At 36.6% G+C, this 19746-nt stretch overlaps 1 protein-coding gene across 1 annotated transcript in view; it reads right to left on the bottom strand.

The window, feature by feature from the left end:
* LOC132552566 (NLR family CARD domain-containing protein 4-like) overlaps positions 1 to 18827 on the bottom strand; it is a 31239-nt gene extending 12412 nt beyond the window's left edge. The window contains exon 1 of the mRNA XM_060216746.1: positions 18721 to 18827. Within this exon, the coding sequence (XP_060072729.1) occupies positions 18721 to 18827 (107 nt within the window). The remainder of the gene's footprint in view (positions 1 to 18720) is intronic.
* Positions 18828 to 19746: the final 919 nt, after the last annotated feature.

The following is a 19746-nucleotide window of genomic DNA, read 5'->3' as shown; positions in this document are numbered from 1 at the left end:
CTGGTGACTTCAGATCAACAGCATTACTGTATAGGATACAAGGTTTATTTTGGACACTGTAACACCATTGTAGAAGGAACACATATTTTTACTCATTCCCTTTTCGGATTTCGAATCACTCACATATACATATCGTTATTGTACTTCATTTTCAAAAAGTAACACAGCGTCAGTTCAATTTGAATATGTGTCTATAAATACATTTTGAGATAGAATACTAGTATAAGTCCGCTACTTAACCCCTCGCCATTGCATTCGACATGGCGGAAGGTGAAATAAGGGCATTTTCCGGTGTTTGAAGCCACAAAAGACTTTTAAACAGTATTGTCCATCGCTTAATGCAAGAGAGTTTCAAGTGCAATTTATATAAAAAGAATTCGATGTTGATGAAATTTGTGAAAATCAAATACGGCGTATTAAAAAGCAGGAGACCCACGGGCCTTAACGGTCATCTGACTACAAAAACTTGTTTCTACTTTGAATGAAATCTTACTAACAAGCTGTTTTTCATGATAAAGATGTTTATTTTGGTGAAAAGTAGGTGATTATAACAAATGTTACCTATTTTTCTGTCAGTAAATTTTCCACACAGCATTCAACTCTAAATATGAGTCAGTTTCCTCTCTGAAAGCAGAGTCCCTGTGTCAAAAGGGGTTATTTCGGCCTCATAGATATATATGAAATGTGTCCTGCCCAATGATATTTCAGGAGGAGTAACATTTGGAGCCCGCTCTTGTTCACCTCAATTAATTCAGAGATAATTGTGTTCTCCCACACAAGTCTGTGGCATGAACCTTTCTCAATTTATTATCTGTTTGATTTTTCCTTTCACGTGTGCTCATGTCACAAAATGGCCTCCCTGGCTGCCATGTTGAAGTTTTGCCAAGGTCGAAAAATAACAACACTTTGTTGGCTACCTTTCCTTAACATTCCCACCATTTTTAGCTCAATGACACCAGTGGAACTGGAAAAGAAGCTTAAAATTTGTTTATTAAGATGGCGGCCATCTTGGATTTCAGACTAGCACGAAAAATAGAAATTTTAGAAGAAAGGAGTTTGAAATGTCATAAGGTTACGCACAACGCACGGCGGACGAGACGGTTGAAGCACAATGACAATAAGCAAATAAATTCAATGACTGTTAAACATATATATCATATAAATAAAAATAATTATGTTTACCAAGAATGAACGGAAACGACAGATGTACCCACGGACGTTTTATGTCCCTGACATACCTGACCGACTGGCAAACAGATTTGCGAACATCCAGGTGTGCATAGGAGCTTTAAATAAGTTACAACACGATTTTTTAAAAACATATCGACTGTACGGCTGGAAGTATAATATGTATTTTTAATTGCAAGTCTTTTCAAATGTGGAAGCTAGTCACGAAACCCAAGCGGCGGAACGAAGGAATCAATTAAATCAATAAGTAGCTGATTGATATTTGGTGATCGATACCTTTTATGTACAAGGTAAGCAAGCATCACAACCGATTGCAAGTGTACTCGTTAGACCTGTCACAGTATGGTATACTATACTTATGAAATTTAGTTAAAAGAGCTTCTTAATTCACGCTATTAAAGGTTACATATGCACACTGCAGAATCCCCCCCCCCACACACACACCTCCAATCCTAACTTAAATTTTTCTTTTAACTGCATTGTACACATTTAACATTGAGAACTTTATATTTTCTCTCTGTTTTCCCTAAATGTTTTTCTTCTTCCTAATGTCGACATTGACACTTTTGGATTTTGGTTGCTCTTTCAGCCCTGTGAGGACGTCTCTGTGTACTGTCCCCTGATGGAGACACACCAGTGTCTATAAAAATGGTAGTCACTACCTCCTGCTTAAGATCCAGAAATGTGGTAATGTACAATGTGGCCGGATGGGGTGTTCTGCTTTGGGTCTTCAATTGTATAATTCAGTGTGATAGCACTATAAAGTTGGCTTCAGTTTCGCACGATCACAAAGAGTCTCATACGAATATATCGCAGCCTCTCACTTCACACGCACGCAACGCCAACACTCATCTCACATACACCGGAAAGCCTGGCTGTTGAAAGGATGTTAAACACCTGTCTGACCACTTGGGTTTTCCTCGGATACTCCGGTTTCCTCCCACAATTAGACCCATCACCCGCTTACATCCGGAATAACAAGAACCATTAGTATAAGTAGAATTAATTTGTTTCACAATTGTTGTAAGATAAACAAAGACGACATCTTCATATGACCCTGGCTATCGCGGGGACGAAAAACCCCGAGAAACCCTTAACAACCAAACAAACAATTTTAGAGTGAGTATCCCCAACATTGATTGCTATTGATTAGTAGGTAATACCAGTTATGTCCGTACCGAATATGTCACCTTCCAGCCACCATTCAGCAGGACTGCGATACCATCTGTACTGGCCCAGTTTACATGTATTGAGATTCAAAGACAACACGATGCCATTTAAATACTAAGGTGCAAAACACTAGGAAAAATCAACCCTTTTACGTTTATGTCCCACGCTTTATGTGATGAGACCACGTGACCATGATAAACACGTGATAATGAAGTCATAATGAGACATGTGACAATGATTTTTGTTTATTTAGGGATTTTGTGTCCTCGCTAAAGATAAGAACATTTAGGGTGCCCGCATTTTGTGGTGATATCGACCCATAGCCGAAGGGGTATAGAAAGCCGTTATAGACAATAACGTAGACACGTGACTTAATGATGTACATACGGATGTAGGTATGTAAGAAAGGTAGTTAAAGAGACAAAGTGGTTAGATTTCGTCATTTGCCCCCATGCATGTGATTTCTGGAAAATAATATAATACTTAGAATTAAACTTTTCACAAAATTATCGCACTTTTTGAGAAAATATTGATAAAGATAATCGGCTTCAAACTAACTGGTCGACACTCGTTGTTGCTTCTACCGCCATTCGCTGTTTTGATCGGAGATAGCCGAGTTCATCACGTGACATTTGTAATGATTTCTATTTTTTCTGGCGTCGCGCAAGCGCAAACACATTGTTTACACTCTCCGAACCAAAATGATAGGAATTAATGTTGGGTCACTCCTACTTTATTTACTTTTGACGTGTTTACTAAAATGGTTTTGCAAACCTTTAGATACTATAATGTTATTATAATTAATGATATAGTGTTTTTTATCAGTTATAAAATGAAAATACTTTAGTCCCAATAAAGCGGTGTCGTTAAGGGTTTATTAAATGCATTAAAACGACACTGTAAAGATACATATACTTCATTACTTTGGCGATAAGGTCAAGACATGTGAAATGATGATTAAGACAAATGATAATGCCGATTGATATACACGACATCGACGACATAGACACGTGACATTGACGATGCAGACACGCGACATTGAAGGTACAGGCACGTGACACTAGCGATATAGACACATGAAACCGACGACAGACAGGTTTCTGCTCTTTTGAACACCAGTGTTGATTTAGACGGAGAAACACTAGCGGGAGAGACATTTTCCTGTGCAGATTTTTTACTACCTGACGCTTTTCTCAGAAATTCCAAACGAAATCCCTTGTTTGTACTTTTGTACTTCAATAATGCAGTTACTTGTGGCAGATCTATACATACATAATACATGGTATTATGAAATAAGAAACAAATCTATTGTTTACTTGGCCTTAAATCATACACGCTATGTGGGTGTCCCGTTTCCTGACATGGCACCAATTAATGTTAAACATGTTAAACTGATTATTTCATTCACTGACGTCACAGCTGGCTGTATATGTAGCAGATCTACACGGATAACACAATGGTTAGGTTATTATACACTGACACACAGACAAACTATGACAGGACATAACACATTGTCTTGGCAAGGCTAACGATACATGTTGTATTCTGGTATAACAGTTCTCTTCACAAAGACCAGATAGTTATTAACTATTGATAAATGAGTTGGCATATACCACACACACACACACACACACACACACACACACACACACACACACACACACACACACACACACACACACACATATATATATATATGTATATATGTATGTATGTGTGTGTGGTGTGTGTGTGTGTGTGTGGTGGGTGTGTGTGTGTGTGTGTGTGTGTGTGTGTGTGTGTGTGTGTGTGTGTGTGTGTGTGAATGTATGTGAGGTGTGTGTGTGTGTGTGTGTGATGGTGGTGGTGGTGGTGTGTGTGTGTGTGTGTGGTGTGTGTGTGTGTGATGGTGGTGGTGGTGGTGGTGGTGTGTGTGTGTGTGTGTGTGTGTGTGTGTGTGTGTGTGTGTGTGTGTGTGTGATGGTGTGTGTGTGTGTGTGTGTGTGTGTGTGTGTGTGTGTGTGTGTGTGTGTGTGTGTGTGTGTGTGTGTGTGTGTGTGTGTGTGTGTGTGTGTGTGTGTGTGTGTGTGTGTGTGTGTGTGTGTGTGTGTGTTAGTGTGTGTGTGTGGTTTTTTTTTGTGTGTAGATGTCCATCTACCGTCCTCAATACCAAACGATAACACATCACTCACGGCGTTCGTTATATTTGTAAAGATTTTCACTTGAGATCAATCGAAAAAGTAAGGAAACCGGGTCGATGTGTCTCGTGATATTAACACGCGATAAACAGAACACAATACAAAAAATCTTCTTATTTTAGAATCTTTGTGGCTTTTTGTTGTCAACTTTGAGAAGGTTAATCAAAGTCAACCTAAATGCTGATATATGTCTACTTTCGTTGATTTTAATTACCGAGGTTGAAGGTACCTATACGAAATATTGAGACAACTATAAACATCGTTACCAAAAATCATGACTTTCTTCCCTTTTTGACTTTCTGATGCCTAGTCAATTTTTATTTTCCATCTTTTCGCAAAAAAGTTAAGCGTAATGGTGTAATAAGGACTGTGATAAACCAATTGCAATTTCTTTTATTTTCGGCTTTGATAGATCTTCGAAATCCAGTGAATTTCCTTCAGACTTAACACTACAGATTTAATGTACCTCTTGTACAGGAGTCTAAGGACGCAATCACGGACACTTAACCCTTATGGTTCTGGGTGGCATGAGGCGAGCATTCTGCATGTTGTTCATTGAGGTAACCACCAGATACAATGCACTACAAAAGACTCGCCTAAAATGACAGCGGGTGTTGACAGGGCGTAAACGAAGCAAAACACGCGCGAAACTAAAAATAAAATTGCTCCATGGTTACCAACACTAATATTTCTCAAAAAGATAGAGGGGTTTTTTACCCAATATATTTAATATGTTTTTAGATACGATATATACATTATACATGACCGTAAGAGACAATACATAAAATATTGATATAGCCTTTTTGTCTAGCCACCTTGCTCTTGATACGACAAGCCAAATATTCAGTGTTTTTTTGGCTTCTTACCCAACTTCTGCAGACAGACATGCTAACTTGGACCTAAAGAAAATTTCTTATTGAACGATGACGTCATATAAAACAACTGCTTGACACAAGTATTATTTATCGATGCTTGCTGTTGTTGTTTTGAAAGATCTATAATCATGGATGTTTGTTTGTTTGTTTGAAGAGACTTGTATAACAGTTTACGGTATATTTATGTAATACATACAGGTACATATCACACATTCCATGTTTATACAATGAATCATCTGTTAAGAAATAATCTTGAATCAACTTCAGGTGGGGTTGGAAATTTTTGACCTTTTGACCTCATGTAAAGGAAAACTAATGTTTCAGATGAAACTGATTGGTGTACCGAAGAGCGGGAAAAAAGTATACACGTCTCTGTTAAGGCGACACAATCAAGAATCTAGAGAGATTTTAAAGAAACGTGTCCTGCACATATATTACAAACTGTTGTTTCAACGGGAGAATGACATTGACTTCAATAATAAAATATTCCTGTTTATTAAACATGTATATAAAGTATATATACACTGATATTGATATAAATACACAATTTTATGTGTCCGGACTAACAAGTTATTCATAATTTTATGTGTCCGGACTAACAAGTTATTCATAATTTTATGTGTCCGGACTAACAAGTTATTCATAATTTTATGTGTCCGGACTAACAAGTTATTCATAATTTTATGTGTCCGGACTAACAAGTTATTCATTATTTTATGCGTCCGGACTAACAAGGTTTAAACAATTAATTTTTTCCGGGCTTAAAAGGTATACAACATTATATGTGCCCGGACCAGCAAGGTTTAAACAATCCATTTTGTTCGGACTAACAAGTTATTCACACTTCAATATGTCCGAACTAACAAGTTGTTCACAATTCAATGTGTCCGGAGTAGCAAGGTTTATACAATTATATACACGACGCAGTATATGTCTACCCGACTGTGAGAGTATACTTATGTCTAATTAAGTCATTGTTAAACTTCTAGCTGTAATTGAATTAATTGTGGGAATGTCGATTCTGCAGCTGCCAAAACTACAGTGTACAAAAATTTACAAGCACGATAATATCTCAAGTCATTAACTTAATTACTAAAGCAAATTATCTCAAATTTTTATTTAAGTTAAGTTTTAATTTAAGTGAACAAAAAAGGTGATCGGTCTTTTCTTGTCAGATAATTTTACGATTAACTAGAATCGACTTTTATTTACGTTGATAAGTACTAACTTTCAACAATTTCACCGAATAAGAAATGCCAATGAAATAAAAGTAATTACTGATTTGGATATTGTCGTTATATTCAAAGTTAACCTATACAGATTTGAAAAAAAGTATACATTCAGTTGGCACAAGCAATGAATTTACCGATCGTTTGGCTTAAGAATTACATCATAACTTTTAATAATTGTTTAAACAAAGTTTTGGATTTGAAAAGGACACCACCACATACCATAATTACTATCTTAAGTTTAACAGTCATGATACAGTTCGCCAAGAAACTAAAATGAAGTTTTGATGGAAAGTATGAATATAACAAGTGTTGGTTTTGTTATTTTAAGGCCAAAAATCAGCTACGCCACCATATTAAATATGTCTACATATTCTTCATCTATTCTCCTCTCGTCTTCTCACCCCTTCATCCCATCACATTTTTCTGTTCTCCGCTCTTACAAGGTTACAATCAGTATTTCTGATATACATGTATACAATACCTTCATTCGTCATTGTTATCACGTAATATATTTGTTTTCTTGTTTATTTTCACTATAGAGATGACTAAATGAGCAATGTTTATGATCAACAGCAATAAGATATCTTCAGACCAATTTAAGTTATGAAAATGACATCACTTGCTCCAGCAGCAAACGCTTCGACGGAAAACGACGAAGTCCACACGTATCAAACGATGATCTACTTATGTTTGAGTGTGTACAAATAAAACAGGTTTATGCATTAATTGATATAAACTTCGCGAGTCTGAATTAAAATATTTGATTCATCGACGTCATCAAGCGGAAGTGACGTCAAAACATTTTTTTGTACTTTGATCTACTTATACTGAAGTCGTTCAACGTATATGGAAAATAGACAATAAATAAAAGATAAAATTCGACAAATGGTAGGGTGATTTTTTTCTTAAAGAACTACTCGATGTGGATGGTAAGCCGATAACCGGAAATGGTATACTTACGTTGATAGTTTGGCCATTCGTAACTTTCCAGAACGTCTTCCTTCATTAGGTACTCGGTTATGTCGAGGTGGTTTTTTCTCTCTGGCTTCGAGAAACAACGAAGGTATACTTGGTACCACATTGTTAACAGAGAATGTCGACTTTTTCGACCTCATCGTCACAGCTTGAGTGACAGTAACTGATGACGACATCAGTTCGTGTGTAGTTGAGAACACACTTTATGTTAATGTTCAACTCTGGGGATACAGTTATTTACATATTGAGGTGACATCACTTACTGTGCACATTGTTTGTGTATATCCGGTTTACTTAATGCTGAATCCTAGATGTTCTTTATATGTATCCATAAAGCCTATTTCCACGTCGTCATACTAAACACATTTTGGTCCAGGTCGTTCTCAAGTCAACAAATGTTAGATTCAAAATCTAGCAAAATTATTTCCCAGGCTATCAAAATTGGCATCCAACCATGACACAGTCTCATATATTAGTATAATAGAGACGATTTCAACTTTGTTAGATAATATCCTTTTAAAATCCTGACATGAATGCCATTGGAATATAAAGTAATTTCATACACAAAAAATAAGTAATTTTCCTTATTTGAAATAATTAAACCTTTAAGCGGCTAATAATTCATCATCGGTAACAATGAGAAGTAATTACAGAAATACAGGTTTTTCAACACGTGGTGTTTAAATCCATGCTTTGTTACTGAATATCTTTGTTGTCGTGTCACGAAGCAGATTATCAGCTAATTAATAATACTTCACACAGAAATATCTGACGAAGTTTTAACGATAAATCCGTAAATTAAGGAATATGTATGGATTGTCCGTATCGGGTGAGTGTGGCGACACGATATAAGTACATTGTATATATAGTATGCTAGTGTTAATGAATGGATTTATAGACACGGTATCGTTATTGCTAACGGTATCCACAGTACAATATGTGGTACACAGCGGTATTGGATATCAATATCACCCGTCCTAACAGATCTCCCTGACGTACTCTGGACTCCCCCAACAATACGTTTCCTCCCGACCGTGACACTCACGAGGGACAACGCGGGTAAAGAATATGTAACCATTTAAATCGTTGTGGCACATATTTGTGTAAAGTACACCGGAGATTATAGTACATACGCCAGTTATGAGGATGTACCGCACTTTTACCGAAGCATCGATTCATTTCTTATGTAGCTTTAAGATATTATCAATAAATGATAATTTTTTATAGAAAAAAAAAGATCAATAGACAGATAAATAAATAAATAAATCTGGAAAAATTACAATACCATTGGGTAACGAAAATTATACAGCAAATATCCCAAAAAACAATGTTGAAATCTGGATCAGATTGTTTTAGAATGAAAATTCGTTCTTGTATTTAAAACAAAGATGTACCCCTGTTGATACCCCTTGATGTGTGCCAAATATACCTACATTGTACCCTCCTATTTAAAAGAATTTCCACAAACGATAATAGTACACATACTTCTCAATGACAGCTGATACGAAATGAAGATATGCGCTTTAAACAGATTTATGCTAATTGATTTGTCTATGTTGTCTGTTTAATCAAGACTTAAAATGACACAGGTAATTTACACCGCCCGAACGATGGGGCATAAAATCTTCCTGTGTCAAGTACAGTGAGCCTCGTCATCGCACGATCAGATTAACACCGGATATCGCTACGAAACATTACTACTGCTGACTGACACTAGATGGTGCTTTTTCAGATATAAAATGGTTTCATAATATAAGGCTCGATTTATGTTTCAGCTGCTAATCTGTGGACATCATGATTAGAGTATAAATGATAACAAATTGATAGTAATTTATTTAAACTACATCGTGGGATAGTCTTTGATCTAGATAAATGTAATGTTTAATTTTGTATTTCAATTGAAATCATTTTGCGTGTGTTTCTGTAACAGACAATAAGTTGTTCAAACAGAATTTACCATCGTAGGTTTTTAGTTAGCTCAATTCAATATAATCAACTACAAGGTATGTATATATATATAGATCAATGTGTGATTGTCATTTCAATATATGCCAACATTTAAATATATATATATATATATAAACCTTCCCTTTGTACACTTGAGCAAGACTGTAACTGTAATGCAGAATCGGAGTCATTGCATGTAATCCATTTTCGATACTCTATCGGTTACGCCCACTCTCGCTCACTGCGGCGACCCTGTGACCCCTGGAGTATCGAGAACATTACTTATGAAGGAAAACGAGTGTACCACAGTAAATAAATATCAATACAACTGGTAAACAAATAAATAGCGATTTCTGTGTTGGATTGTGCAAGTCTTCTAGTTAAACAATAAACTTGTGTTATGATCCTCTCTCTCTATCGATCGGATCTGATTCGTAGTAAGGATAAACTTTTGTCATTCATATTTTAGCTGCAAATAACTCACATACATACAATATACCAAAAATCGATTCTTCGTAAACATTTTTGTCATGGGCGTTGTAAAACTTGTATTTCCGATGGCTTGAATTAGCCACTTCACAAGCGTGGATTACCGAGAATGTGTTGAGATTGGACACACTCGCAAGCAAACAATTAATCTTAAAACTGTCCGTCTTTTACATAAAAATTTTATTTTATTAAAATGTATTTCTTTTGTTTACCCTATCAGTAGATAATAAGCTTGAAACTGCGTGCGTGCTGAATAAACTAAGGGGACGTAAATTGGATTACGTTGTAGGATAAGTTAAAGACATAAGAAACTTCTCATACGAACATTACGGTAAAACAAACAAGTGGTGGTATGAAATACGACAAAACCCTGTCAAGTGATGACTACAAGGCACAATTTACCATACCAGTACAACCTACAAAGCTTAAAAACTGGCTGCTTTTAATTCGTCGATTCATTGTGTGTGGATAAAATTCGCGCAACAGATAAGGTTCACAGATGATGGCCAATGTAAAGTACATTTATAGCGTTATCACGCCGAAATACCATTCCTGGCCTTGAATTACGTTCAATAAATTTGTGAAAAATAAAACATACATAATTGACGCCACAAGATGGCGTACTTGTACATGTTAAGATATAAATATTAATCAAATGTACACGAACAATCTAAAACTACAAATGTTACCACCAGGTGGCGCATAGATGCAATTGTATATAATATATTTGTTGCAATCAGATGGCGCACGTGAACCTGTCAATACGAAAAATGAAAATGTTGATAGAGATTGAGTCGCCATATTGTGTCGTATTGTCATGTTGTAAACATATAATACGGACGGTCCCCACCAGATGGCATATGAGAACAGAAAATACACCAGTGATATATAGTATGTTAAGTATCCTCTTGGAACTCCTCTAATCAGATAAGGTAAACACAATGACATTTGATGAGCATTCGAGTGTTCTCTAGTGTTTACTTACGAGTAGAATAACAATAAAAATAACTTTCCCCGTGTAAGGTAAATAGACATTAAATGATAGTAAATATTGTACTTCAAGCATTAATATTAAACTTTACTGAATTAAACAAATATCATTCAGAAAATTTTGAATATGGCAACAAACTTTGAAAACGTTTCATTCCTCGCATATATGATAAATATTTATATTTTTTTCTCACCAATCGACGGGCTCATTTTGGCTTTGTCGAGTGTGTCGCTTGGCTTTCCTCATTTTCCTGTGCCTGCTAACACCAAATGGTCAAGACAGTAGCCATTTTGTTTCTTGGCAGTATTCGATATACCTCGGGTAAATAGCTATATAATAATGGGACACAAAATTACGACATACATGTAACTGAAGAATTCTTTCCGTAACAATAGTCTTTATATATTTTTTATCGTTATTTTACGTTAAAACAGTTGCGCAAGGTTCTTCTGAAGCCCGAGTACATTGTGCCAAGTATCGTTAGCCGTGACAGTTTCTTGATATAAAGGAATCAAAACAATGGTTACACTCATGACATTGCAAAATATACATTTTAACTGAGTATTACGTTCGAATAAGGTCTTGCAATGTTTTAAAAGTCTTAGATACATATTCACTTTTAAAATCAACATAACAAATTTTATTTATTTTCCGTCAAGCTGTTGTTGAGGTCATTTTTTAGCACTGCAATGGTTGTATATGTGAATAAAAGAATTCATTCATATTTTGTTGCGCTCGACAAGGAAAAAAAAAGATAATTCTGTATCTCCAATCACAGAAGAGTTCCATAAATTTACGTCAGGTGTAATGGAGACTTTTGTTTCCTGTGTTATCATCAATCTTCTTTAAACTAGCGCGCGACATATCGCACGGTCAATGAACAGATCAATAGAGTTATCGATAATTGAGTATCGATCTGTTTGAATACACACCTGTCAAGCACGTGGAGACAAATATAAAAGACTTTAAGATACCCGCCGTTCTTTACAACAAAAACGTTACAAAGTTATACGGGAATGTATCTTGAAAATATTTACTTTTAATTCAAAATATTGACTTAGAGATAACGAAAAGTTTTCCACTAATCTCACTTTTTGAAATGCACGAAAACAACCTCCTCGATTCGTACAGGGGCATTTCATATCGAAAACCGCCAGTAAATGTTATCTATTTTGCGGTCTCCTTGGAGGTTATGCTGAGGTCAAGTTCGGATACCAGAAGGTCATCGCTGATTGGTTTGTCTGTGGTCAGGTTCATTTCAAAATGTTCTAACTGGTTGTATACATTACTTGTACATTAACTTAATTAATCTCCTTTTTCTTTCGCATATCAAGAATCTTCATGACGAATTTAATTTGGAAAAAAACTTGAATCAAAATGAAATTAGCTCTGATATTTACCATATATCATATAAATCTAGTTTCGACTTCTAAATATTTAGACTAACACGTTTCTACTGTGCATGCAAATGGACTATACGAACTAACAAGGTTCTACTGATCACCTAAACGATATATACGCACTTATAAAGTTCTGCTGTACATACAAAAGCTGTAGCATATAGCTCTGTATTATGACTAAAATTTCCAATTAAGGGAGATAACGCTCTTAAATATGATAGTACCTAAGGCAAGCTTATGTGGCATATATATATACATTCAAATGTACGACCAAGTATTGAATTTAAGTCAATAAATGTCAAACTATTTTTGAAAAGTCCTTTTCAATCCTAGCGACTTTGATGTCATTGTCAGATTTCTACTCGGTGAGCTGTATAGGGCTGTTGTACACATGTAACTAGAGAAATTGAACACAGTTTGATATTTACCCAAGATAACCCACACGTAAGGTAAGCTATAAATAAAGACAGGTCACTGACAAGTATCACATCAACTGACTTTAACTGACGTGAAAAAGATTAGGGCAAATTAAACCTGACAAGAAAAATCCTTCACTTAAGAGCCCGTGATGACAGTGCGATATTTTGGCTTTTTATCATTTTTAAAATTTCAAGGACATATTTCAGGAGATAAATAAGTATACCGAAAAACTTCCGCTACACTGTTTCTAAATATAGTAAATAGGAGTGTTCACATACCGATGAAGACTATAACGGTTTCTTATTAACGGAAATTACCTCTCGGACTATAGTTTATTGAAATGGAAGATAGAGATGACGTCATAGCAAATAGAAATAAACTTTGGTTATTGAAATTTATTGGAACAGCTGAAAGTTATTGACCATGAGGAAGAAATAAGCATTAATAATTGGAAATATTATTTATGTTTGTAGTTTTGAGAACAGAGGGTGGTTACAAAAATACTTTCAAGAGAAAATGTTTGGGTATAGTAACAATTTGAAACATTGAAACAAACTGCATCATACAGCTGTTCCGCCCTTATAGGACTCGTCAGTGATGCTACATCATACAGCTGTTTCCTCCTTCTAGGACTCGTCAGTGATATTACATCTTACAGCTGTTCCCCCCTTATAGGCCTCGTCAGTGAAACTACATCATACAGCGGTTCCGCCCTTCTAGGACTCGTCAGAGATGCTACATCATACATCTGTTTCCTCCTTCTAGGACTCGTCAGTGATGATACACCATACAGCTGTTCCGCCCTTGTAGGACTCGTCAGTGATGCTACATCATAAAGCTGTTCCGTCCTTCTAGGACTCGTCAGTGATGCTACATCATAAAGCTGTTCCGTCCTTCTAGGACTCGTCAGAGATGCTACATTATACAGCTGTTTCCTCCTTCCAGGACTCGTCAGTGATGCTTCATCATACAGCTGTTTCGTCCTTCTAGGACTCGTCAGTGATGCTTCATCATACAGCTGTTCGTCCTTCTAGGACTCGTCAGTGATGCTACATCATACAGCTGTTTCGTCCTTCTAGAACTTGTCAGTGATGCTACATCATACAGCTGGTTCGTCCTTCTAGAACTCGTTTTTGATGCTACATCATACAGCTGTTTCGTCCTTATAGGACTCGTCAGTGATGCTACATTATGCAGCTGTTTCGTCCTTCTAGAACTTGTCAGTGATGCTACATCTTACAGCTGGTTCGTCCTTCTAGAACTCGTTTTTGATGCTACATCATACAGCTGTTTCGTCCTTATAGGACTCGTCAGTGATGCTACATTATGCAGCTGTTTCGTCCTTCTAGAACTTGTCAGTGATGCTACATCATACAGCTGTTTCGTCCTTATAGGACTCGTCAGTGATGCTACATTATGCAGCTGTTTCGTCCTTCTAGAACTTGTCAGTGATGCTACATCATACAGCTGTTTCGTCCTGATAGGACTCGTCAGTGATGCTATGGCCCTAAGGTTTGAAGCCTCGGAGGCAACTGAGGAAAATCTGTATTGATTAAAGAAAAGTCAAAATCTAGATCATTTTTTTCTCACAGCAGTTTATTGGAGTAGAGGATAAACTTGACGATGCTACTGTATGTATGTCACCAAATATAGAATATTTTTGAATAACGGAAACCATGTATCTTATGAATTTTATTTAATTCACTGCATTTGTTTTAAGTCACATGGTCTTGTAATCAAAATGCTAAAAGTGATGTGAGTAATTTATGTAGAAAAAGAGTTCCTACTAGCCGAAATACTGAGATATTAAACGAACGCTAACTTGATAAATAGAATAAGCTGTTTAATGGTGTAGCCTCCTTCAATACTCGGTCGGTTCATTATTTCATTAACTTCCTTCTGATTGGCTATGAACTGTTTGGGAGGACATCAAGATTGTGTGTCCCGATCTAATATAACTCTAATGCCGAATCAGTGCCTTGAACAAACACAGAAGAAATTATATTTGAACGAGAATAATTTGATCGTTGCAGAAACGCCAAGGCTTGTTACAGTGGTAAGATAAGTGTAATTAAATAGCTATCTTTATAAAATAAGGCGGACTGGTGATAACAATAGATCTCGGTGACATGTTTTATAACCTGCGTCGAAAGTTTGTTGGATTCTATGGCTAACCTGAAGTGGTTTAACGGTTTAGAACCCAGGCTATACAATAAAAGTAATCATATTTAGTTTAAACAAACACTTGTACATGCAACGGGAGGTGAATAAATCTGGGTGCGTTCGATTATATTTTGAAGTGCGGGCAGAAAAGACTTCTAATGTGTGTGGTGGTGGTTGTGTGTGTGTGTGTGGGGGGGGGGTGCGTCTGGATTGGTGTTTGTACGTGTGGGTGGGTGGGTGTGCGTGTGGGTTGGTGTGTGGGTGGAGGGTGTGGGTGGGGGGGGGGTGTAAGTGTGGGTGTGTGTTGGTGTGGTAGGGTTTCCCTATGCGTACAACTGTTCCATGGAAATGCTGTTGACATATAAACATGAATTCTCAGTAAATCTGTCTATACAAATCTGAAGCCGAAACTAAACATATCGGCCTCTGACAAACACGAGTAAACACTCTATCAGACATCGTGTGAACTTGTTTATTGAGTCTTATTCCCTAGGACGAGAGCGGAGGTTCTACAAAAACAGTAAGAACAGGAAAAAAAAACAGAGGGAGAAAGAGAAACTGAGTAATGAATGAAAGAGAAAGAAAGAGAGATAAACATGCTGAAAGAAAAAAAGGGATTTATAGAGGAATGAAAGACAAGGAAAGAAACATATGTTATCCACACTCTAACACTCAGGAGGAAGAGGAATTTAGAGGTAAATGTGGCAGGATAGACAGAACGACAGAGAAATAAATAGAAGAACATATGATGGGATTGATTCCATTTCTCGAATCTCCGCTGGATTTTTTTTATATATACATTTTCAATGCAATCATTAGTAGCTAGTTGAGCTAGGTGGAACAAAGGATTTTCCATTTAATCACTTGGTGCATGCTGGTCGTTCAATATTACAAAATTGGTAGTGATGTTTCAAACGGAAAGAAACTGTAATTTCATTTCATTAAATTTATTGACATGAATGAAAAATACCTATGATACTGATACAAAACTCATTTGAATCAACAGATACTTCACATATTTGTACATTTTATCTAGTGGGTCACATCTATGAATATATTCATAATGAAGATACACTTACATTATAACCATTAATCGTTTGTAATAATCTTCGAATTTTGACAGACCCCGAATCGATTTTCGCATTTGCTTGCCTGTTGACAGGGGCGTGTCTGTGTGAAATTTGTTCGTGTAGAAATTTACAAAGAAGGGTTAGTGTTATTGATTCCTTGACCTTATATATTAAACTCACGGAATTACCAAGGATTTACTGTTATTCTCGGTCGATAATCAGTATCGATTTTTGTCTATTTCAATAACACGTATGAAGAGATTTGTTAGCTTGTTGTCATGCTAAATTAAAGTTTTACATTTTACCTCTGTCATCCCATTACAACGCTACTCGATGGCCAATGTAATTATGAGACTATAATTGCAACTGGTCCTGCAGTGTTGTGACGTCATAACGCTCTTTTTGGCAGTTCATTGTTTCGGCTGTTCCCATTACTAATTTTACTCCGTTGTATAAGATTGATTTTCTTTCTTTCTATTTTTGTTTACATTTTATAACGGTATAACTAAGCCATACATGTTGCTGGTACTTGTAAAATGAATTATAAATTATGTTCTGAATGTAATTATAGTCGATATAATTGCGAGATGTCCTTCTGGCAAATTTCTCATGACAGCCTAACCCAAGCAAGACTCCTAGGGTCTATAAAAATGCCAATTGCAGTTATATTGGCAACAATTCTATTACCAAAACACTGAATTGTTACACATCTGGGGCATCAACTCACAGCCTATATTCATTTGTTTGTTAAAAAAAGAGAGAGTGGAGAAAAAAGGAATATGGAATATCCATCCCTCCCCCTCTGTATCTCTCGGTGATTACTGAAATGATTTAGAAAAATTGAAATTGAAAAGAGATGACTTTTGTTGAAAAAGAATGAAGTTTGTTCCATTCAGTATTTGCTGATGTCAGATTAGGACCGATTAACACGTGCTATGATGACTTATCTGAGATCTGTGTTCTGTTCAAAGTAGTTGTGTGTTCTTAGAATAATGACTATTCTACGGTAAAATTTATTTATATTGACTAGGCAAGTTTCACGAGAAGAATTTTGGCCGGGTTCGTAATTGATATTTTCGAGTTATTTAACAAAGGTTTGACCAAAGGTCAATTTTTGGCTAAGACTCCGGGTAAAAAAAACGGCCAGTACTTCGGACACGTCAACATGTCCCCTAGAGAGTTATGGGTTGTTTTATCCGAGTCGTATTAAACTAAAACTTTATCAATCTTCCGCGGATTTTGTTTATCTTGTCCAGGATTGATTTGATCGATTTATTGATTTTTGGGAATTTGACATTCTACTTACACAATATATGCTCTTAACTACAACATATGTTGATACCCATTACTCACAGATTCACTAGACATAAATTTCTCTTTTACTCAAAATGTTATCATTGGACTTAATTTAATGAGCCTGAATTCTGTCGTTTACATCAGCAGCACAGTACATACTCGGACTTCTGTGTACAGTTGCTTCTTTAATTAAAGATGTTGTACATGAGATAGATGAAATGAAGAACATTTTATTTTACAGAGGGGAGGGATAAGTCGAGGGGTTGAGGAAACTAAACCCACCCCTAAAGTGTGAAGTGTGATATCGACATCTGTCTATAACGGCCACCGTCAGCATCAACTGATGTCTATAGTGACCAGCGTGTTAAATATGAACACTTTCTAAAGCGGTCACCGATATCTCTTTATAGCTGTTATACATACTGACATTTGTCTGTAGCTGTCATTATAGCTTTCTATAGTACTAACTGTTAATATCAATTCCATCTCCAGCGTCTATATATAGAACTCAAAATACGACGAGTATCAAACTTTGGAACAAAGTGGTCAAACCGGCCGTTATAGACAGTGGCCGCTGTAAACGGCAAACATATCGTTATAGACAGTAGCCGCTGTAAAACGGCAAACATATCGTTATAGACAGTGGCCGCTGTAAAACGGCAGACATATCGTTATAGACAGTGGCCGCTGTAAAACGACAAACACATCGTTATAGATAGTGGTCGCTGTAAAACGGCATACATATCGTTATAGACAGTGGTCGCTGTAAAACGGCAAACACATCGTTATAGACAGTGGTCGCTGTAAAACGGCAAACATATCGTTATAGACAGTGGCCGCTGTAAAACGGCAAACACATCGTTATAGAGAGTGGCCGCTGTAAAACGGCAAACACATCGTTATAGACAGTGGCCGCTGTAAAACGGCAAACATATCGTTATAGACAGTGGTCGCTGTAAAACGGCAAACACATCGTTATAGACAGTGGTCGCTGTAAAACGGCAAACATATCGTTATAGACAGTGGCCGCTGTAAAACGGCAAAAGATATCGTTATAGACAGTGGTCGCTTTAAAACGACAAACACATCGTTATAGACAGTGGTCGCTGTAAAACGACAAACATATCGTTATAGACAGTGGTCGCTTTAAAACGACAAACACATCGTTATAGACAGTGGTCGCTGTAAAACGACAAACATATCGTTATAGACAGTGGTCGCTTTAAAACGACAAACACATCGTTATAGACAGTGGTCGCTGTAAAACGACAAACATATCGTTATGGACATTACAAGTTACGACGCATTTTCTTCGTTTCTTACTTACGTTTCTGAAGTTTTCTCCTGGGAGCCATCTAACGGCGGTAGTACTTCCGGTTCAAGGAATGGTTCCGGTGCAGTAATCTCAATATCCGGTGGCTTAACTGCGTCCATATTACCGTTCGGACAAAGGCGAGGGGGACAATTTTTTTCAAGAAAGCTGAACGTGCAAAGATGTGTAAGTCTTCTTCAAAGTCCCTAGTCTACTGGTCAGTCTAAAGACTTTCGATCTTAACACACTGAACAATCAATACATGTATTGACACAAACATTTGTTAAAATACCAATTTCGATCGCTGTGACGTAATATCCATGCCCACAGATTGACCTTAGTGATGTCCAGAGAAAACGTGTAACTTCAAACTGACCACACATAATATTTAAAACATTTGAAAAAAAAAATGTAAATACCCCAACTGTTTACTTATCACACAAACCAAACTGTACAAATATAATTATTTCTAAGCCAATTTGCCAGCTACTTATTCAATCCAAACTGACTTAAAGGTTTGGAGTCTAATGTCCACCTTTCGATCCATCTGCACGGTATTAAGAAACTTGAGTACAAGATTGACCGGGTATATCTTAAGTCTACCGCAGAAGGAACACTGCTACTTCAATCTTAAACAAGATAACGCTGGCCTCTTGTGTGATAACAGTCCACTTCAATTTCGTGGATCATGTCGTGTCCTGATAGGACAGGTGCTCGATCAAATCCGGTCAATTGGTGCCTTGCTGCATTTTTCCTGTGTTTACTTACTGCCATCTGAAACGGATGGAATTTATCTGCATGCACAATATGAATTCTCCTTACTTGAAAATACCTTATAAATCCCATGAAAACGACGCGAAAGTTATAAATTCGTTAAAAATTACCCTTAGAAGGCGTATCAACGAATTAAGTAGTCATCAAAGTGGTAAAATAGACATATGATGACGTCATTGTTTCGATCTGATTTGAATACTTCACTTTCAAAGATCAAATCCACTTGTAGCTTGCCGAAAGTGAGTTTAAAACAATAACCGTCACGTA

The sequence above is a fragment of the Ylistrum balloti genome, unplaced genomic scaffold, assembly GCF_031769215.1.
Source record: "Ylistrum balloti isolate Yb309-2 unplaced genomic scaffold, AGI_CSIRO_Ybal_v1 Utg370258, whole genome shotgun sequence".
Taxonomy (NCBI): Eukaryota; Metazoa; Mollusca; class Bivalvia; order Pectinida; family Pectinidae; genus Ylistrum; species Ylistrum balloti.
Note: the sequence above shows the minus strand (reverse complement) of the source record. Positions and strands in the feature narration are given on the sequence as shown.